Here is a 23,964-nt window from a genome sequence, read left to right on the forward strand (position 1 = left end):
AAAAAGTGGTAAATAAAACATTAAGACAATTTACTTTCTCCCAGAGATTTTAAGCATATAACATATATGTCAAAATATATGTTACTTTCAGGCCCAGATAGGGGACCGCTAGGTTACCTTGCAATAAGAGTTTTTCTGTTATACCCCTGTCACAGTCTTAAATAAGACAAAAATGCTAAAAGTGACCCAAAAAGTCCACTTGAATATCTGCTTGTGTATTTATTTACATGTGAGAATACTAACATATACTAAAGCACTGTTTACTTAGTTTATAGAGACATAGTGATGGAAAGACTTTAAGCTCAAATTTCCCCTCCAGCCACTTACTAGCTTTAGTTAAGGTATTTGACATGTCTGAGCCCTTTTTAGCTCATCCATAAAATGAGATGCCTAATAAATATTATCTGCTAATATTATTATTGCCTTTTGATGCAAACGGTTAACATCTCTCATGCTGCAAGGAAGACTGGAAGAAATTACAGTCTGAAAGAGAGCTCTGTTGTCTGGAATGAGTTGCAGGAGGGAATTTGGAAAAGGACAAATGACGTTTCCTAGCTACTCCTTGGTACATTTTTACAGCATAACTTCATCATTTCTTTTGAGGTTAATTCTTTATATAGTAACACCATATTCAAATGTTAGTATGAATGTTAGTATCAAGGCCAAGTTTGTTCCCAGGAGTTAGAGATCATTTCTATCCTGGACTATAATGACATTACAGAATTTGTCCGTTAGTTTGCTTGCCTGCTGTGGAGGTGTGGCATGCATGGAACACTTGACTTAGGAAGGAGACCTGTGTTTTAGTCTTTGTTCTCCCTCTGACGAGTTTTGTAACATTAGCCTGATTTCTAAGATCCTTTTTCTCTTTATAATTTTTGTAAAGAAAAATTGTGTGATGATTTTTAGCAAAGATTTTATAAAATCAGGGTCATCTTTTATTCAAATATTCAAGTTCAATAAAATTTTTTACACTTGAATCTATAGCATCTATCATAGCAGCCAACATATTTATTTTAGTTTTGGTTCTAACATCTTTAGCATTCCTACAAATCCTTCTCATTTTAATCTTTGCCATAATTTATCATCACTCAGCTTTTCCATCTTCTCTGTGGTGTGAAAGCTTTGACCCGTATTCCTTTTCCTCTTCATCAGCAATTTCTCCATTGACTCTTTACTTTATCCTAGGAATTCAAACCAAAGAGAATGCTGCTGTTGTTTATAAGGCAGTGTCTCCTGGTACATCTGTTTGCTTTCTCCTGTCCATATTTGAGCTTTTAGCTCTCCCTCTGCCCCCACCTCTTTCTTGGCTACTATGTTTATTCCATCCTTCATTACCTTCTTTCTTCAGGTTGGTCACTCATTCTTCCCTCATCTATTCACTTGCTTTTATTATCTACTCTACACTAGATTTTGGGGACCAAAAAGGTGAATAAAATACCATCACTAGTCTTGAAGGGCTTCTGGAATATTGTAGAAGGCAGCTATGTTTAAAAAAAAAAAGGTATTGTAAGTGCTGCAGGAACAGTATTCACAGGATGCAGTGGAAACAGAAAAAGCTCCTGGCTCAGCTAGAGAAAGCATTCAAAAAAGAGGTGGCCCTTAATCAGCATGTTGAAGGACTCATAGGAGTTCATCATGTGGCAGTGGGGGTGGGGAAGGTGGTTACAGGAGCATTCCTTCTGTGAGAATAGCATAAGCTCTTATTGTGCACTGCCTACGTGTCAGGCTCTCTTCTAAGCACTGGTCATGCAGAGTCCAATTTGGGAGACTTTTTGCAGTAATCAAGGTGAGAAATGATAGTAGCTTTACCAAGGTTGTAGCCAAAAGGATGGTAGTAAATCGTGCAATGCTAGATGTATTTTGCAGGGGAAATCAATAGGATTTGCTTAAAGATTGAATAAGCAATGAGAACATTGAAATAGTACAGGGTGAATCTAAGTTTTTTGCCTAGGCACTTGGAAGAATGTAATTTCCAATTGCTAAGGAGACTCCAGGAGAACTGGGTTTGGTGGGCAGTAACAAAGGCTTAATTTTGGACCTTGTATTGGTAAGCTACTGTTGCATAACAAGCCACCTTAAAACTTAGTACTTAAAATGAACACTATTTAGCTCCCAGTTCTGTGAGTCGGCAGATTAGGCTGGGTTCATCTGCGTAGTTCCTTTAGTCATGGCTAGGTTCCTTCATGCATCTGTAGTTAGCTAGGTAGTTTTGCCTTGGGAAGTTGACTGGCCCTTGGCTGGCATCAAAAGGGTAATTGAGGGGCGAGCCCTGTGGGCAAGTGGTTAAGTTCCCCTGCTCCGTTTTGGCGGCCCATGGTTTCACCAGTTCGGATCCTTTGGGAAGAAGAAGGGAAAAAAAGAAAAAGATTGGCAACGGAGATTAGCTCAGGTGCCAATCTTAAAAAAATAAAAAAAGGGTAATTGAGTCAAGTGTCTTATTAGGCAGGCCACCCTTACTTTATTTGCATGGACGTTGAAGGATTCTGAGAAAGCAAAAGCATGCAGTCTCTTGAGGCCTAGGCTTGAAACTGACACAGCATTACATCTACCACATTCTGTTGGTCAAAGCAAGACACAAGGTAAGCCTGTGTTCAAGGATGGAGGTATAGACTCCACTTGTTGATTAGAATTGTTACAAAGGGGCATGGATACAGGGATAGAAATAATTGTAGCCATGTTTGTGAATGATCTATCCCAGATATAAGTTCCTATTAAATCCAGTAGAGATACTAAGTTGAGATCAATGTATGACACTGGAGTTCAGGGGAAGTGTCTAGGCAGAGCATGTAAGTTGGGAGCCCATTGGTGTATAGCAGAATAATTTGAGAATTATTATATATAGATAATATTTAAAGCCATAAGCGTGGATTAAAGCAGCAAGAAAGTAGAGATATGTGAAAAAGAGAAGAAGCCTAAAGACTTGAGTTCTTGGGTACTCCATTGTTCAGAGGTGGCAGGGAGGAGGAAAAATCAGCAAAAGAGACTGAGAAGTAGCCCTGGAGACAGGAGGAAAACCAAGCAAATGTGGTGTTTCTGAAAGCCAAGTGAACAAAATATTTCAAGGAAATAGTGATAAGCTGTATCAAATGTTGCTAATAGGTCAGTGAGGATTAAGAACGGACCATTGGATTTAGCAACGTGGAGGTCACTGATGATCTTGATAAGGGCAACTCCAGTAGTGTGAGATGCTAAAGCTTGGTTAGAGTGGGTTCAAGAGAAAAGAGGGAAAGAGAAATTGGAGACGAGTATCGATATATCTGTCAAGATTTACTGTAAAGGGGAAGAAAAAACATAAAGTGAAACCAGGAAAGGGGACGTGAGATCTGGAGAGGTTTTTGCTTTTTAATGGAAAAAAGGTAACATCAAGCTTGTTTTCTAATGACAATGATCTAATATAGAGAGAAACTGCTGATACAGGAGAGAGAGGAAAATTGCTACAACAATATCCTTGCATAGGAGAGGGGATGGGATCCTAGTGCAAAGTGGAAAAGTTGGCTAAGTAGGAGCACAATTAGTTTTATCCATCACAACAGGAGAGAAAGAAGAATGTACAATGTTAGGAGCTTGAGAATGTCTCCTTTTTCTTTCCCCCACTCAGTAAAATAGGAAGCCATCATCAGCTCAGAGTTAGCTTGGGGAGAGTGTTATAGTGGTTTGAGGAAAGAGAAGTTATGAAATAGTAAAAGCTAGCACATATCAGATATTTGCCGCATAACGGGCACCATTTTAACCACTTCAAATGAATCAGCTCATCTGGTCATATAAGAGAACATGATTCACTTGAAAAGTGTCATGCATTTGTAGCTGAGAGTGTGAGTACCCTGGTGGCAGTCTCTTACTCTAGAGAGGATGGGGCCAAGATTGCAAAGGGTCTTGTAAGCCATAGTTAGTAGTTTAGACTTTATCCTGTAAGTATAGTGAACAAAATGCAAGGAGCAGATGAAGGAAACATATAGTTCTGCAGAATTTTAAACAAAAGGAATGATATAACCAGCTTACATTTGTGAAAGATAACTGAAAATATTATGAGAGGGAGAATGTTTGAGGCATGGAGTCCAGAGAAAGCTGAGTGGGGCTTAAACTAAGGTAAATTACAGTGGGAATGTAGAAGAAGGAACAAGTTTAGAAATATTAAGGCAGTAAAATCCACAAGACATGCTAATCACAGTTAAGGGAGCCAGTCTAGAATGACATGCAGTTTTCTAGCTTTGTTTTGCAAGATAATATGCTTACCTAGTACCAATACAGGGAATAAAAAGCAGGTTTTAAGGAAAAATGAGTCGTTAGGTAACTTAGCTCTAGTAAGCTGTAACGTAATTTGAATATGAGAAACATATTTAGCATTCCCATAACTGAAGATGGCATTGCTGACTGACAAGTTGAAAATATATCAAGTTATTCATATATACATTTTAGTAAAAAATCATGAAGCATTCTTAGGATTTTGCAATTATTTTAGAAAGTGTTTTTTTAAGTATTTCAACTATATTTTCATACTAGGTCTGCCATATCTTCCACTTTGCTATTCTCTGAAACTTCTACACTGTAGTATATTTCATTACTTGGGCTTAGCAAAACTAAAACTAAATGTTTACCTTTTTGTTTTTGACAGCTTTATTGAAATGAAATTGATATATAGGAAATTGCACTTATTTAATGTACACATTTTGATACCATCACCATAATCAACTAAATGTTTATCTTTTAAATCAGACTTTTCATCCCTTATCATTAGGGATTGTCTTTCTTCTTTCTCCTCCTCCTTTTGTTTATTTAAGTAATATGTTATATGGTGGTATAATTATTTTCTGGTGTTCAAGGGGCCTGAGAAGTCATCCAGCAATCGCTTTGGAGATAAGGGAATTCTCAGTGACTCGCAGAAGTTAGCTGGCAAATCTAAGAGTTGAATTCTTAAGAGAGACTCTTAACTCACTCCACTGATTGTTTTTCTACTACACCTCAGCTACCTTACATTGACTAAAAATTGGAAAAGTCAAGAGGTCATTTAATCTAGCCTTCTTATTTTATTCATTTAATTTTTTTTCCCACCCAAAGTCTAATTACCATCCATCACCGTAAACGTGTGCCCTTTTACCCTTCTCCCCTCCTTCTGCTCTGGTAACCACCAGTGTATTCTCTGCATCTCTGTGTGTGTTTGTTGTGGGTTTTTTGGGTGTTTTATCTTCCACATATGAGTGAAATTACGCTGTTTTTGGCTTTCTCCGTCTGACGCATTTCGCTTAGCATAATGCTGTCAAGGTCCATCCGTATTGCGGCAAATGGCAAGATTTCATCTTTTTTTTTATAACCTTCTTATTTTATATCTTAAATCCCTCAACAACATCCCTGATAAACTTTTTCCACATAGGAATTTCACAGTATCACAAGGCTGTTCTCGTTGTCTCTTCTTCTCGGTTGGTTAGAGAATATGGAAATTCTCTAACCAATAATAATCAAAGAATGGAACAATGCCAGGACGCTTAACTGTAGTTGACACTTGCTTAGGGTTCGAGGCAGTGAGCTGGTGCTTGCTTTTTTCTTCTTTCTCCAAACGTAAGTATCATGTCCCAAAAGCCCTTTGGTTTTATCTGTCTTCGTGCTACATAAGTGTATCCTTCTGAAGGCAGGGCGTAGTTACAGTTAATGTTAATCACCTGATCAAAGTGTCTGATTTCTCTGATGTATTGTTATTACGTTTTCCCTTACAACTAATAGGCAATTTATGGAGAACCAGGTTTTTATTTTTGAGAGCATCTTCAGCCCTCCTGTGTCTCAAGTTATTGCTTAAGGAACAATACTTAATCTCTTCTTACAGTTTTTTGAAGTTAGTCTTTCTAAGGCCCAGGATACATAAAAATCAAATTTTTCTCAGAATTTTCCTATGTCAGCCATCATACACTCTGAAATATGCTTTTCCCTAATGTTGTATCCCTTAAACGTATTGACTAGCGATTTACTATATATTCAGTAATATGTTACAAATGTATTTTATGCAAGTGCAGTTATGTCTAGAAGTTATTTGGAGACACATAGTATTTTGGGGGTTTATCCGCCTTACATATTTTCATCCATCTTCCTTTCTACTTTCATATCATGTGGATTAATGTTGTATTCTAGTGAATATCTTATTTCTATTTTATCCTTAAGTTGGAAATTTTATTCCAGTTTGCATTCTTTTCTAATTTGTTTAGTATACTTACATTTATGTAAATAAATTTTAGTTCCTATTTCTTAAGCTCTTAAGTGTTTTAAGCTCCTTCAGCATTCACGCAATTCCACCTTTCTCCTGATAGATTTACTAGAATTCTGGATATACCAATCATGCAGTGATACTGCATCTAAAGTCCAGACTGCTGCTAGCTAAGAATATGTAATTATTGTCACTGCTACCTTATTTTAAATCCTTCAAAACATCAATGGAGAAAAATGAGAATAATAATTATATTTAATTATACTTATTTGTTATCTGCATATTGTTTGGTTACTCACATTTTTTTGCCAGGTTGAAGATCAATTTATTGTCTCCTTAAGAACTAATAAACTAGTTTTTAATATTTTTAAAAATAAATAGTTTTAAAGTAAGTAATTTCCAGAATATCTGGAATATATATATATAAAACATATATCCAGAATTATAAGTTAGACGTAAGCATTTACTGCCTCTTGCAGGAGTCTATACTGTCAAAAATATCTGAAGTTCTATTCAAAGAATACAAACATACAATTACTGGGATTTTAATTGGATGAAGAAAGTCAGGAATACTGTTCCTATCATTCTACCATAAACTTGATAAAATTTTATCATTATTGTTTGTGAAGGATCTATTTTTTTCTCATATCTTAAAAAATATATACACACATAAATGTAGGTCTGTATAAGCAGGAAAAGAATATAGTACATTTGAACATTGTCATAGACTTATTTATAAAACTTTCTCAACTTCTTTCAAATTTCTATGTTAGGATTAGGATTCTGTGTTAGTAGTTTTATTGAGACTATAAAATTTGTAACTGCTGTGCTGCCTCCTCAAGATTGAGAACTAGACAACATGAGCAGCAAAAATAGATGCTGAAGATTATTTCTGCCATTTGTTATTTGTAGCATCCCAGTGGAATGTTCTGTGAAAAAAATTCCCATCAATATTACTTCCCCTGTGTGAGTATCAGGGAGACCGTATGCAAGTGTCATTAGACACCCAACCTCTTGAATACAATGTATTTCCATTACAATGTCCTTCCTAACTAGTGTCCTGTTTGACCTTGCCTGCCAATAATTTGGTAATTAATAGCTTGAAGATAGAGCATAATAAGAAATCAACAAATTTAATGCTAAATTGAATTTACACAAGTACAATACTTGTGGGAGTTTGTATCAGAATCCCTAAGTAGTCAACTTTGTTTTATAGTGCTCTGGTGTATTACTGATTTTTAGTTGTGAAATTTACCAGTTCTGATCATTGCGTTATTGTTGACTCAACATTGAAAAGGAATATATGACATTTTTTAAACCCCAGAACTGCGGTTTTGTGTACTGCCACCACATGGTGACAGGTGCCTTGATTCTTCCAGTTTATGGTCCCAACAAGGCCAGGGTCCTGATATTCGTAGCAAAATCACAATTTGTCTTTGTTAAACTGACGTGAGAATGCTTTCCTTATAAAAAAGAAGAGTTATACTGTTTTATTATCATCAGTACCTAGGGAGTAATTTTTTAAAGTACAATTTACAGTGACCTCCAAGTTTCTGTGACCAGAGAATGAATGAAGTCTCCCAGGGAACAGTATTTCAATGACTGAGGGTCCGCATATACAACAGTGGTGTCATAGGATTAGTACCATATAGCCTGGGTGCATCGTATCTGTACTATCTAGTTTTGTGTAAGTATACTGTGTGATGTTTGCAGAACGACGAAATTGCCTAACAACACATTGCTCAGAACATATTCCTGTTGTTAAGTGACACATGGGGCTGTATATCAAAGTATGTTTAAACATGAGCAAATTTTGTAAAAATTAAATGCGTAGAACAAATATTGTCTACAGTCACAGCTTAATTTCTTTAGGCATTTAACAGAAACCTTTTTTAGACTTTCAAAAAATATTTTTTCTTCTTCACTCTGAAACCTACCTAGGAATCCAGTCTCTCTAAACTTTCGAACATATTGAAAAGCTCTCAAGGCTATTTGGGCTTCAAAACCGTTTCCAGGAGTTTGTCCTTAAACCTCTAACATGTTATCAAGTGTCTTTGTAGTTTTCACATATATGTTTATGAGTGCTTCCAATTAAGGTAGTAATCTGATTTCCTGCTCCTGTATCCTCCTGCTAAACCCGGTCTTCACAGATTTTTAGCAACCAAGCCACGAGACAGACTGTATCCTTACATTGGCAGTTTGAATTCCCCTTGTATTAACTCTTCTAGTCAAAAGCTGGCACCCTCCTAATTGATATTGTCAGTAAGAGTTGCAGACTGTGTATTGTATGTGATAAGCATAAGAATCCCTTTTGCAGTGCCTGGTACCTTTTAGGTTTTATAGACTTTGAAAAGAAGGCTGCTCAGAAACATTAAAAATTGAACATTTTTTTTAACTTAGGTGAAGATAGCTTAATGGCATGTGTGTCACATCTCTCTATCCACTTCTACCATTCTGCCTCTTTGTTTTTAAAGATTGGCACCTGAGCTAACATCTTTTGCCAATCTTCTTTTTTCTTTTCTTCTTCTTCTTTTTCTTCTCCTCAAAGTCCCCATTATATAGTTGTATATTCTAGTTGTAGGTCCTTCTGGTTCTTCTATGTGGGATGCTGCCTCAGCATGGCTTGATGAGCGGTGCCATGTCCGCACCCAGGATCCCAACCGGTGAAACCCTGGGTCTCTGAAGTGGGTCGCACAAACTTAACCATTCGGCCATGGGGCCGGCCCCCTACCATTCTCTCTTGAACCCACTACAAGGGGTCCTTGCAATTGTCCTTACCCACAGAAATTGCTTTAGTCAGTCTTTGACTTTGTTTTGCTAAGTTCGATTATCAATTCTAAGATTTCGTTTTACTTGATCTATCAGGTATCAGCAGTGTTTGACAGAGTTGCTCTCTCTTTCTTCCTTGAAACACCTTCTTCCTTTGCCTGCTGAATATTTCCTACCTCATCAATTTGTTTGTTTCCAGTCTCTTTCTTGCATCCTCCTCTATTCTGTATTCTAGGAATATCCCAGGGCATTGGTCTTTCTAGACCTCACTCCATAACTGATTTTATCCAGGCATAGAATATCATCCAACATCTGCATGCTTTTGACTCCCAAATTTATCATCCTTGATCTAGTATGTATTTACTTTTTCATTGTCTCTCTGCTTTCCCCTGAAGATAAGCTCCATAAGAACAGGGACTTTATTTCTTTTATCATTTTATCCTCAATTTCTAGAACAATATCTGACACATAATACATACTCAGTACCTTACGTGGAATGACTTCTTGATTTATGAGTAGTTCATCTTTAATAATGAATCAGTTAACTATTACTTTTTCTGTTTTGGGAAAAGTATATTGTATCCAGTTTTTTATTTCAATAATATCAAGAAAGTTATCTCCTTATTACCTGAATTTATTTCAGCTCAATTGATTACACTTATTTTAATTACGAGTTAAAGTTTTAAATAATAGAGGGTTTTTTTCAGATTTAGATAAAGGGTTTTTTTTTTGTAGCATACTGCTTTTGAAAGACTGCACTTCAAAGATTCTAGTAATTCTTTGAAAAAAGATAAATTATTTAATTTTAAGTACTTCATTTTCTGCATGGTAAATCATTAATGTGTCTAACATTTTTCAGTGACTTGTAATTTTTTTTTGGCTTTGTGTTGTGAAACTTTTTATAAAGAAAATTTGGTATCTCAGGATCTACAAAACAGACGTTAAGTATTGAGATTAGCACTAACGTTTTTCACTGAAGGTGGACTCAGAAAAGTAGTCAACCATAAATGTCAGCTTAGGTCCATTCTGAGATACATACTGGAAAAATCATAGTCATATGTCCATACAGAAAACCAGGTGACAGTAGGTTAAACTGTAAGTAACATTTCTTTGTCTCTCACTATTTACAAAAAAAATTTACTTATAAACTTTCATTTATAAGTAAATGAGCACCAAATTATAGAAAACTGAGTTAAAGAAATATTAGTCTAAAAAGAAATGCTCAAATTTGATTTATCAGAGCCATGAACCTTAATTAACTTCTAAGTTAGCACATTTGGGGCTATCATTATTAATCTAAATTAATTAATTAGACCTTTGTTTCCAGTTTTAATTTTAGAGAAATATAAACTTGTTGAAAAATTTAGCAGAATATAAACTATTTAATAAGTTAATAGTTGCGCATACCATTTGAAATGCTTTGTTTCTGCTTGTGTTCTCTGCTGCATTTTTTTTCCATTGAATCTGTGCTGCTTCTTTGCCAATGTTTTCCACTGTAGAATCTCCATCTCGCAACCTTGCTTCTCGTGAGCGCATTTACAAAAATTATGGTGTAGCTGGGCCTGCCTCTGCTCTCTCATCTCTGTCTCACAAACTGAAGGGTGGGTATGCGTGCATTCACGGATGGGCCATTCTTAATGAACATAGGAGGTTTCAATAAAGAAGTCGTAGTTCACCTCGGTCATTTTCATCCCATTCCATTTTTTAAGATTAAAGTTTATCATTTTATTTAAAATTTGATACTTTGACATAATTTGTGGTGTATCTATTCAATATTATAGTATTGATTATCCTAATTGATATGTATGTTTACTGTATCTGTAGGTTAAACCTTACTGTTATTTAATTTCAAACCTATATGAGGTTTTAAAAAATAAAGTACGTATGTAGAAAGAAGTGCCTGATTTGAGGAGTCGTAAAATCATTATCAGAACAAGATGGTATATGTATAAGGTGTAAAGCACATTGTGATCTGTTAGAATATAGTATCTTTTGTGACAGGTTAGTCTTAAACTTATTTTTCTGTTATGTAATATAAAAATCATTTTCCTATTTTAGTTTTTTATGAGAAACACTGGTAATTAAGTTAAAGTTTTTTAGTTTAACTTAGTTATCAGGGCATATATATATATATAAACCTACCTATCCTGTGTGGCATGAGTCTTCCTTATAGTATTTTCTTAATCACTTAGTTTTAATATTTTAAACTTAGAAATGTTTAAACTATTGACAATTGATAAAATTTCAGATAATTTAAAAATATGCCTTTGGTCTGTTAAAATACTACAGATGCCTACTCACATATTTTTATCTTAAAGTAATATTTAATTAAACTTTTAAAATCTTATCTTTTAAATAAATGTTATCAGAAAGTTTTACAGCAGTGGCTAATGTACTGCATAACTTTTTCAAGTAATTATTAATTTTATTTTTTTCTTAGAAATGAGTAAAACAGTTTTACATTTCTCCTTTGTACAGTTGACAGATGATACTACATAATATTCTAATGTAATAAATGGTATTATAGAACCTGATCTCTGGAGCATATAGTGTTGTATAGCCTGATATACTATATATTATGGCATGCCATATTACCATATAGTATTATGTTATGGTATATTATAGTATGTTATCTTATGACCTGATGCTTTACGATTTGGGCATGAAAGAAATTATGCAGGTCATTAATGAATGAATACTTAACATTTAACATGTTTACTAATTTGTTTGGCTGTACTAAATTTCTATCCTGTCCTGTATTATTTTTTTCTTCAGAATTTCTTTGTCTGAAGTTAGAAAATTTTTGGCCCATTATCACTTAAACTTAGATATGATAAATATAATCATTAAACTAAATTAAGTGACGAATGTGAAAGTATTATGTATGATCTAAAGATTTTTAACAGTATTTATTTTATTGATATTTCAAGCAGCTACAATATGACAATTTTTAGTAATGCTTACTACATGCTTCAAAACTTTTGAAACCCAAATGAAGATAAACATCAGTTAGCATACAGGTTTACAACACTTAACAAACATGACATATTCTTTTTTAAAAATATATGAAAAATATTTGGGAAAAGTAAATTTTTCAAAAGAATTTAGTTATAATTTGACAGTACATCTCAGGAAGAAATAACTCCACATTATTTTTGCACCTAGAGTCCAACAGGTGTTCAACTATCACCACTTACAGTACTTAAGAAAGTATTCACCACTGGTAGAGATATAGAAATAAGGTATACAGAGGCCTGTACTCTCTAACACTCTCTACATAACAAACATTTTTGCCAGCATATGACAAGTAGTGTTCCTGATATTTGAAAGATTCTGGTATTCAGCCAACCACAGAGGAGATTTCCTTTATGAGGAATTGCACACCATTAATTTAGAAAGCAAACCTCTTTAAGTTCATGAATTGAACTTTTAGAGAGAAGAGTGCCAGATATAAAAGATTTACTACTTACTTGTCTAGATTCACCACTATGTATGATTCAGCTTCTGAGATAAATGTGATGATGAAGGCATTTCCAGCTATCAAAAATTAGTACTCCAAACATCACACACTCAAAATTAGTGGCAAGGACTAGGCTGTTATTTAATTCTACCAAATGCAATATATTTGTTTATCAGATTTGCATCTATTCGCAGATCGATAGTATGGGCAACAGTTTCTTAAACTACTTTTGTGCAGTTTGAGAGCACTTATTATCAAGATTATAACAGCTTTTTATCTGTGCTCTACCAAGACAGCATCAATATCTAGAATTTTTTTCTATATTGCGATTTTTTCACCACTTTTCCCCCAAATTTAGCCTAGTCTCATACACTGCTCTTATAAAAGGACACATATATGTAAATGAAATTCATGATAGAATAATAAATAACTTCAAGAAACTGAAGAACATTATATTTCGGTATAGTTACTTTTATTCATCCAAAGAATGAGAGTAGTTATTGGAAACACTGGCATGTTGAAATTAAAATAAATATTCAGTTCATCATTATGCCCTCAATAGGCTATTTGCCATACTTTGTTATTTTACTACAGAATTACTCAACTTGCATGCAGCTGACCCTTACACAACAATGGCTACTGTCACCTCTGTCCTGTGGCTTTGAGAGCCATAATTGTAAAAAGTGGATTTTTGGAGAATCTGAAGATTTGGGAATAGCAGAAGAAAAAGAAATTAAGAAAGTAGAAATTCATTTACTCAGTCAACAAATATTATTGAGCACTTACTATATTCCAGGACCCATTTTTGACATTACATCAGTGAAGAGTAACAGACAAAAATACCAGGCCTTGCTGGACCTTCCTTTAGGAGGGCAGATTCTATGGCAATACTGTCTTGATTTATAAATAACTAGAGTGTGACTATAAGCACATGTGCGTGCTTTTGTGCATGCACAAACACATAAGCAGGCCCAAAAACATTTCTCTGCATTATCCAAATTTGTTCACATCTCTTTTGCCAAGAAAAGAAAGAAAGAAACACTTGCAATGTAAACAGTTAAGAGTATCAATTTACTAGATACCCTTTTTGAAAAAATATAAATACTTCTAGCAAAGTTTATGGCTTTTCAGTTTTTCGTGCCACTCAAATCTCTTCAATCAGACTGCTCTCCTCCTAACTAACTGATATCACTTATTCTAAGAGTAGGAGTTTTTATTTTAGGGAAGAAAGGTAATGTTGCAGGTTGTACCACTTACTGGCAACAAAGGCAACCTGGCTCAAATGCCTCAAAGGAAAGCATAAAGTAGTAGGAAAGAGAGACACTGAGTATGAGTAACAGCCAGGATGCCAAAAACAAATGGTGTTCATTTAGAAGTAGCTAGTGCTTTGCCTAGGCAAGAGGAAGATTATTTTTCTTTTTATCTTTTCTGTTATTCACCTGACTCCTTGTTTTGAGGCCCCGCAATTCAGACTCTTACTACTAATTCTGAGGAGCCTACCATTTCTCTTCTTTCCAAGGAGACACGAGCTGAGTTCTAACCGGCCAAGCTTAATGAACTAAATAAACTTTTAGAATACAGTCTGTTTATAAACAACGGACTGCCCGAATTACTTGTAATTAAATAATAGCTTTAGGGAATTCATATGTTAATTATAAATTATTCTAATCCACTCATTAAAATAGAGTGTCTTCTAAGCAGCTCTTTGTTAGCCTCATTGTATTTATTTGTGTACTTGAAAACAATAAGTGTATCTGTACATAAATTGAGTTCCCTAAGTCAACAAGACCTGCACCATTACACCTAATAAGGATGTGAAGTATTAGTATACTGGAAATTTAGCTTGACTCCTTCATATTTAAAAATAATAGTTTTGCATAATTTTTTATTCCAAAAGAAATTCTTTTTTTTCTTTCTAGTCCCTCACTGAATTTAAATTCTAATTAATTATTGTACTAGGGTGAGGTTAACATATCACAAATAATTTATACTGGTGCATAGGCACTATTTATTCAGTCTGTTTTGCATCCATAAAAATAGTTTTTGGTGGAAATGTTTGTATACTGATGTAATAGAAATTTTATGAGAAATCTCTCCCTTTTTGTCTTTATTCTTAAAATGCTTTTGTCTATGACAAGCAATATACATTTTTTAGGTATGTTTTTTATTTTAGTGTTTAGTGGCAGAATTATCAGTGAGTTATATTTTTATTAACAAGTTTCACTATGAAATGGACCACACAGGTGACCGAGGAACTATTTCAACATCTTCTAGACCAGTCTCTACATCAGGAAAATTAGAACTGTCCTCCAAACACAGCAGAACACTTAAACCTGATGGACGTATGAGCCGAACTACTGCTGATCAAAAGAAGCCAAGGGGTACAGAAGGTTTATCAGCTAGTGAATCCCTCATGTTGAAATCTGATGCTGCAAAGTTGAGGTCAGATTCTCATAGTAGATCGTTGTCCCCCAACCATAACACCTTGCAGACGCTAAAATCTGACGGGAGGATGTCTTCTAGCTTCAGAGCTGAATCCCCAGGACCTGGTTCTCGGTCATCATCGCCTAAGCCAAAGACTCTCCCAACCAATAGGTCTAGCCCATCTGGTGCCAGCTCTCCACGCTCCTCCTCACCACATGATAAAAACCTACCTCAGAAAAGCACTGCTCCTGTTAAGACAAAACTTGATCCTCCTCGGGAACGCTCCAAATCAGACTCTTACACTCTTGATCCAGATACCCTCCGCAAAAAGAAAATGCCCCTCACGGAACCATTACGGGGACGGTCAACATCACCAAAACCAAAACCAGTACCAAAAGATCCTAAAGAGTCCCCCGGATCTGAAAATAGAGCTCCCTCTCCCCATGTGGTACAAGAAAACCTTCACAGTGAGGTGGTTGAAGTCTGCACTTCAAGTACTTTAAAAACAAACAGCCTAACAGATAGCACCTGTGATGAAAGCAGTGAATTTAAGAGTGTGGATGAAGGTTCAAATAAAGTTCATTTCAGCATAGGAAAAGCACCGCTGAAAGATGAACAGGAAATGAGAGCATCCCCCAAAATAAGTCGAAAATGTGCTAATAGGCATACCAGGCCCAAAAAGGAAAAATCTAGCTTTCTCTTCAAAGGAGATGGATCCAAACCTTTAGAGCCAGCCAAGCAAGCCATGTCTCCTTCTGTGGCTGAGTGTGCCAGAGCAGTCTTTGCTTCTTTCTTGTGGCACGAGGGCATAGTGCACGATGCAATGGCTTGTTCTTCGTTCTTAAAATTTAATCCTGAACTTTCCAAAGAACATGCTCCTATAAGAAGTAGTTTAAACAGCCAACAGCCTACAGAAGAAAAGGAAACCAAATTAAAAAATAGACACTCATTGGAAATATCATCTGCACTGAATATGTTTAATATTGCACCTCATGGACCAGATATATCTAAAATGGGTAGTATCAACAAAAATAAGGTGTTGTCTATGCTTAAGGAACCACCTCTGCATGAAAAATGTGAGGATGGGAAAACCGAAGCCACTTTTGAAATGTCCATGCATCACCCAATGAAGTCTAAATCTCCTCTTCCCTTAACTTTACAACATTTAGTAGCTTTTTGGGAAGATATCTCTTTGGCTACTATCAAAGCTGCTTCCCAGAATATGATTTTTCCAAGTCCTGGTTCTTGTGCAGTTCTTAAAAAGAAAGAGTGTGAAAAAGAGAATAAGAAGGCCAAAAAAGAAAAAAAGAAAAAAGAAAAGACAGAAGTTCGGCCCAGGGGTAATCTATTTGGTGAGATGGCCCAGCTGGCAGTAGGAGGACCAGAGAAAGATACCATCTGCGAGCTGTGTGGAGAGTCCCATCCGTACCCAGTGACATATCACATGAGACAGGCTCACCCAGGTAAGTGATGTAGTTGAATATGTATAAGTACTCTTTATGAAGAAATGAACTAGGTCACTTCTAAATTGAGCTGTTCTTTGAATTATGTTAAGGTACAGGGAAACTCTTGCCCAGAATTTATAGTGTCTTACAGTACGGGTTTTAAAGTGCGTTATTAATAGAGGTTTTGTGAAAAATAGGTAAGGAAATTCTGATAGAATGGTGGTAAGGCAATTTAGTACTATTTCATTTTAATGTATCACATTCTGAAGTATTGTTTATTTTTAAAAAGTTTTATGTGTTATCCAAAGGATGATTTTTAAGGTGTCTCACACAATAGAAATAAGGGCGTGTCCATACACACAGAAAAGATCCAAATATTAGGTCTGCTTTGACCTTAATTTTCAAAATTGCAAATTAGATTAGATTATACTGATTTCTTTGGGCATTTTTCTATGGAGGTGATATCAAGTGTTTCATCAGAAGACTGTATCTTAGATAAATGTAAGGATTTCTGTAGCAGTTGATTAGTATTTCAAAATTTGCCTGAGTTTGGTTAAATTTTTTCTCTTTCTACATATTACACCTGAAATCTTTTGTAAAATATGTGATTCCTTAAAATATATCATTCTTACAGAATATTTTATACCTATTTAGTCCAATTTTATTGACATACTCAAGTAAATCTAAATGTACTCCTATCTTATATTTCTTTTTATCTACCTGTATTGAGTAGCTCTGATGTTTTAGGCATTATTTAACTGATTACTTTTTGCTCAAGCATGCTATTTTTCTAATATAGGTAATAGCCTGAAAAGAAAAAGTCAGTAACTGGCTGTAGTAGGTTGCTTACTTTGAGAATGTAAATCTGTCATTTCTGTATAAGTGGCAAGGATCAGACTATTAAGTACACTTAAGTGTTACGTATTTGTTTTTGTTCTTGTCTCCAGGTTGTGGCCGGTACGCTGGTGGACAAGGTTACAACAGCATTGGGCATTTTTGTGGAGGATGGGCTGGGAACTGTGGTGACGGTGGCATAGGAGGAAGCACTTGGTATCTGGTATGTGATCGCTGTAGAGAAAAATACCTCCGTGAGAAACAGGCTGCTGCACGGGAGAAGGTATATTTGTTCTGTTCTGGCTATACTGTCGCGATAAGGATAAACTTATAAAAATCTCTTTATGATCGTATTACATCAGATAACTCAACATAGTTGATATTAAAGATCAGCTTTTAAAACAAGAATAATATACCAATTTAATATTTGTTCTAGGCCAGCCGTTTTGAATTAGAAAAATGAATTATATCTTGGGATAACACAAGATGACTAACCTGTGGCACATATACCTTATTGACGAATGTTTATTGTGTAATTCTTTATTATTGTCTACACATATACATAGCTTTCCCGTTTCACCTTTCTCTCTTAACTCTCCCTCTTTTTCTTTTTCTTTTTTTTTTTCCTACTCTTTATCTCCTCTCTCTTTTTTTTAACCCCTAATTACGTTGTAGGATTCGTGGAAACTTAAGATCACACTAGTGGCACTCATAACTGAAAATTTTTGCTGAATACAGACACACACACACGCAGAGATTATTTACTCTTCTTTAAAAAATAATGACATTTAGGTTTTACTAGTTAGGTTCTTAATTTTTCCAAGGAAAGAAAATAAATATAGTTTGTATTCAATATAAAGTAGTTTCGGGGTCTGGCCCCATGGCGTAGTGGTTAAGTTCTGTGCGCTCTACTTCAGCAGCCCGGGTTCATGGGTTCAGATCCTGGGTGCAGACCTATACCATTCGTCACCCATGCCATGGCAGCAATCCACATATAAAGTGGAGGAAGATTGGCACAGATGGTAGCTCAGGGCTAATCTTCCTCAGCAAAATAAAAAAAGTATAGATTCGGTCAATTCAAGAGAAGCATGAAGTAAATGTTGTTTTTGCTAATCACTGTTATTGTTTTAAAACAGTTCATAAGTGTTTAAGAATTTTTATTAGAAACTCAAAGTACTTAGGTTAAGAAATTTAAAATTTGAATATAAGTAGGCAAAGATCACTCCAAATTTTTCTTCTCCAGGTCAAACAGTCTAGGAGGAAGCCAATGCAAGTGAAGACCCCTCGTGCCTTGCCCACTATGGAAGCTCACCAGGTGATTAAAGCAAATGCTCTCTTCCTGCTGTCCCTGAGCAGTGCCGCGGAGCCCAGCATCCTGTGCTACCATCCTGCAAAGCCGTTCCAGTCTCAACTGCCCAGCGTGAAGGAGGGCATTTCTGAGGATATTCCCGTTAAAATGCCTTGTCTCTACCTGCAGACATTAGCCAGGTAATATAACTTGGTTGTTGTTTTTTCAAATGACTTTTAGATTAACAGCTATTGTTGATTAACACCATCACACTACATTACATATTGTGTACGATAAAAAGAGACCTCCAGGGGCTGGCCCAATGGCACAGCAGTTAAGTTTGCATGTTCCGCTTCGGCGGCCTGGGGTCCACCGGTTTGGATCCCAGGTGCAGACATGGCACCGTTCATCAAGCCATGCTGTGGTAGGCATCCCACATATAAAGTAGAGGAAAATGGGCACGGTTGTTAGCTCAGGGCCAGTCTTCCTCAGCAAAAAGACGAGGAATGGCAGCAGATGTTAGCTCAGGGCTGATCTACCTGAAAAAGAAAAAGAGACCTCTAAGAATTTATTTTCTGAGTTGCTTGGACCAACATATGACTGTTAAAGTACATACTTTATGGTAGTACGTATTTAAAAAGCACATAAATACTATGTCAATTTGTATTATTATTAATAAAAAATACGTCTTAGAAAGTAAAACTTTAGCTACCTTTTACTCTTTGGTAGGCTAACCTCAGTCTGTTGATAGTGGGAAATGCTAAAGTGGAAAGAAACTGATATTTGCTATTGAAATTTTTCATGTTTTTAAATTATTCATTCTGTTAGCATTTAAATGTTAGTTACCTGACTACCAGCTTTGTGCTAGACCTTGAACACCAAGATGAATGTAATAAAATCCCGACTTCCATGTGCTCACACTCCCGTGAAAAGACAGACATGTAAATGAAACATTTAAAATGTTATGTGAAGAGTACTATAATAGAAGTGTGTATAGGATTTTGTTAAAGCATAAAAGATGGAGAGCACCCCCAGAGGCCAGCCTGGTGGTTAAGTGTGCAGGCTCCGCTTCGGCAGCCTGGGGTTCACTGGTTCAGATCCCAGGTGCGGACCTGTGCCCCACTTATCGAGTCATGCTATGGCAGGCGTCCCACATATAGAGGAAGATGGGCACCAGTGTTAGCTCATGGCCAATCTTGCTCAGCAAAAAGAGGAGGATTGGCGGCAGGTCTTAGCGCAGGGCTAATCTTCCTCAACAACGACAAAAAAAGATGGAGAGCACCTAAATCTTCCCAAGGAAATCAGGAAAGGTTTCCCAGAGAATCTAGCACTTTTGCAGAGTCTTGAAGGATAAATAAAAATCAGTCAAGCAGGTGATGGGAAGAAAGTGATTCCTAACAAAATAAACCACATGAGTGAAGACACAAATGAAATAGCATTCCACATTTAAGGAATCACAGGCTTGTTAAAAAGCGTTCGCTGTGGGAGAAATATATGAAATGCCCTAGAAGTAGTTACTCAAGACCAGGGGCTCTGTAACTCATGCTAAGGTTGGATTTTATCCCATAGACAGACGAAACACTGGGTGAATTTTAAACAGGGAAATACATGAACTGGTTTGCAGTTAGAAGATCACTCTGCTACTAATGTGGAAACTGGATAAAAGGGCATAACTGAAGGTGGAGAGAAGCCTGTTAATAATATACTATTTTCCTATATTGGACTTGAGTGGTGCAGCATGTACTTGCTTATATTATATACTGATACTCTAAAACAGCCTTTCATATACCAAATTCAAACTTTTTTCATCAACTAGCAAGTGAAGATTCTAGAAATTGTCTGCTGGCATGGCTTACCAACTCACAGTTCCACTTGGGCAGTGTTGTCCTCTTTGTGTAGAAGTGTTATATAGGGTTGGTTTTTTTTTTAGTTGTGTACTTACTATTTCAATAAAGTGAATAGGAAACGAAAATGAAAATGTACGACTGAATACATTTGAGACTGAGGTGGAAATCATCAGGTATGCCAAATGCCACGAATCTTTAGCTTCATTCAGACCATTTAGTGAACTTAGGTTAACCCCTCTTTGTTCCAGTTTGGAAAAAAAAAATCAAATTGTAAAACATGTAAAAAATGTTAGCATACCATAATTATGGACTTTATATTTTTAGCTCTCTGGGGAATGGACACTCCCGCAACCCATGGAACATTTCATGTATCTAATCTTTCTCAAATTTGACTCTTTTATATGTTCCTACAAGAGAGGTGACTGCCTCTATTTCAGTCGTCCATGCGGGAAATATCATGAGCCTGGACCAGGGCAGTGATGATGGGGAATGAGGAGAAGAATAGTTGTGAGAACAAACCTGGTGTTCCTTGGCCTGAGTGACTGGTCATGGTTGAAGCCTAAGCCTGCTGTGACACTGAAATAGTTTAGCTTAAGCAACTGGATAGTTGGTGGGGTCATTCACCAAAACACAGGAAGATGGAAAAGTTCTCAAAAGAAAAGAAAATTAGTTCAATTTTGGATTTGAAATGTTTCTGGCACCTGGAATATCTATGTGTAAAATTATCAGACTTTTGTTTCCTCCGACCTACATCTATGGTTATTTTAATACTTTAATCCTTAATTATAGATTTACATGTCCTGCTTTTACTTCTGCATAGCAGATTAAAAATGGTAATTGTCTGTATTGCAATCATACTTTGTTAATGGATTTGATTTAATGCAGGCATCATCACGAAAATTTTGTGGGCTATCAAGATGACAACCTATTCCAGGATGAAATGAGATATCTACGTTCAACGTCTGTACCTGCCCCATACATATCAGTAACTCCTGATGCAAGTCCTAATGTATTCGAAGAGCCAGAGAGCAATATGAAGTCTATGCCACCAAGGTATCTGAGTTCTCTCCTCTCTGTTGAATAGCCAGAGTTTGGTGGAAGAAAGACTCTGGACTAGAAAAGAATGTTCTAGAAGTTCTTTTGTACATCCTTCCATCTCAGGAAGGACACTGAGTCAGCTTTGCTAACGATTAGAGTCGTAAGAAAAAGCATACATACATGAATAAGGTAAGGTCCTTGAGGGCAGAGTGAGACTAGTTGGAGAAAAAAGAACAATTAATGGAGTAATAAAATATTTGATTATGTGATATTATATCATTTCATGCTGTAGTAAATCAGACTAGAGAAATGTCACTTTGAGGCAGTGTTTAGAGAAGGTTTCACGGGAGAAGTAGCACTGAAAATAAATCTCAAACTTCTTGGATTATTGCTTGCAATGTGCCCCCTCACTTCCCCTGCTTAGGTGTGATATTATCAAAGAGCTTCTTGAAAACTGAATAGAAGCGTGTAAATATAATGCAGAAAGAAATAGGATACCACTGAGACTTTTTAGAGGAGGAATGACATGATAAAAATACAGATAGTCTCACAGTATCAATTAAGAAACTGAAAAATTTAATCAAAGATTTCAGCTAAGTCTGTAAATTGGATTATGTTGGCAATTGTTATGAAACGAAGATGGATAAAGGAAATATTTTGTAGGAAAAATCAGTGTGACTTGTTGACTGACTGACTAAGGGAAAGGATAAGTTTAGGAGCATCAAGATTTCAGGCATGAATAACTGTGAACATATTGGAAAGGAAGACATTCACTGACAGAGGAAAGAATGTGCTTATTAAGATATGCCACTGTGTTAATACTATACAGTTATAATTATATACTAACAGATACTTTAGTAAAGATAATAGAACTTATATATCCAAATGAGTGTTTTTCCATTGAAAATACTTACTACTTTTTCCCCCAAGTGTGTGAATTATTCATCAGAGTTTTTTTAGGAACGCCCCTTGAAATTTTTTCTGAACAGTGCAGGGCAGCCTTTTCTATCTTTAAAGGTAGTAAAGTATCTTTAAAGGAGAGAGATTTTTTTTTAAAGTGTTAGAAACCGTTTTGAGACTAGTTTGATAAGTGTGATTCATTGGGTTAGTATTACCCTTTAGGATGAAAATCAAGTGGTATAAACTTTAGGTAAAGATAATGAAATATATCTATGATGTTTATTTTATGTATTATGGAATATCATAGTCAAGATAAAATCCTCTAGTGTAGAAGTGCCTAGTATCGTCAGTAGTGTCACAGAAGAAGTTGAAAATCTTCTAGGGAATTCTGTTTTCCATAGCTCCTTCCAGAAGCAAAGCCACAATCCAAGGACCTAGGGAATGGTGCCACAGAAATAGGATATACACCTAACTAGGTGGGATGGTCCCTGCTATAGAACATTGAATAAAATCTCAAGTTATCTCTTAGAGGGGAATGGGGAATAAAACAGACATCAAATATTGTGGAAAAGGACGTCTAGGGAAATCCACCCATACTTTATCAGAAATAACAAAAGACCTAGACAGAGCTGCCTACAGAAAATAAATGGTATGTCATGTAGGTCAGATGAAGAACTCAATCTGAAAGAAAACTTTCTCAAGGAAAAAAAGAAAATTTCTGTAAATACTCTGTAGTACTGAAAAACTTGATATAAATTTAATAAAACAAAGACTCAAATGTGAGAATGGGTTAAAAAGCAGAATGAGGTAAAAAGATCCATTACAGAGCTAAGAGGACAGACTGAAAACCAAATCAGCATCATTATAAGACTAATAAGTTAGAAATGTTTAGAATAGTAACTTGAGTTATTGACATAGAGGAAAAGTTTGAGATAATCACAATGACGAAAGAATAAAAGGACAAAGAGATTATAGCAATTAGCGTGAAGATAACAGGTATGGAAACAGGACAATCCAACATAAGAATAACTGGTATTTTCATAGTAGAAAATCCAACAAATATAGAATAAAATTTATCTAAAGCAAAATATAAGAAAAAATTTCCCAAAATAATAAAGTGCTGAGTTTCCAGATTAAAAGGAAATTTTTGTAATAGGTAAATGTAAGAAATAGCTTAAGTTATTGAAACGCTATGAGAAAAACCATGAGAATTTTTCAAGTATCTGAGCAGAGAAAAACAAGTCATCTTGCAAAAGGAAAAAGACTGAATTCAGACTTCTGTATAACAACTTTGAATGAAAGAAAAAAATGAAATGATGTCTCTAAAGCTCCAAAAGAAAGAAAATATTACCTTAGAAGTTTTACCCAGTCAGACATACTCAGAAATATAAAAGATCTATATATAATATAGATAACATTTTATATTTTATATAAGATAACACTTTATATAAAATAATAAAATATAAAAGAATCTAATTATGGATTAATCAAATGATTAATGAAAAGCATGTTTAAAAGACTATACACTTATGTATATAAAATCCTAAAGAAAAAAACCGTGATCCAAGTGTTTTATATTCAGCCAGGTTGAGACATTTAAGCATACAATAATTCAGGAAACATAGCACCTTTGAGCTATTCTTTAAAGAAGTTTTGACAAACTGAAGCTATTATAAAAGGTGATGAATAATGAATCCATTAAATCAGTGGTTCTCAATGGGGGTTGATTTTGCCTCCCAGGTGACACCTGACAATGTTTGAAAGTATTT

General features: G+C 35.5%; 1 protein-coding gene across 10 annotated transcripts in view; it reads left to right on the forward strand.

Moving 5' to 3' along the window:
• MYCBP2 (MYC binding protein 2) overlaps positions 1 to 23,964 on the forward strand; it is a 255,562-nt gene that overhangs the window by 193,023 nt on the left and 38,575 nt on the right. For all 10 annotated transcript variants that reach the window (XM_046664365.1, XM_046664367.1, XM_046664368.1 and 7 more), the window contains 4 exons: positions 14,663 to 16,306; positions 17,236 to 17,405; positions 18,366 to 18,610; positions 21,143 to 21,310. In XM_046664365.1, coding sequence (XP_046520321.1) covers positions 14,663 to 16,306; positions 17,236 to 17,405; positions 18,366 to 18,610; positions 21,143 to 21,310 — 2,227 coding nt within the window. The remainder of the gene's footprint in view (positions 1 to 14,662; positions 16,307 to 17,235; positions 17,406 to 18,365; positions 18,611 to 21,142; positions 21,311 to 23,964) is intronic.

This window comes from Equus quagga, chromosome 6 (assembly GCF_021613505.1).
Source record: "Equus quagga isolate Etosha38 chromosome 6, UCLA_HA_Equagga_1.0, whole genome shotgun sequence".
In the NCBI taxonomy this organism is placed as follows: domain Eukaryota; kingdom Metazoa; phylum Chordata; class Mammalia; order Perissodactyla; family Equidae; genus Equus; species Equus quagga.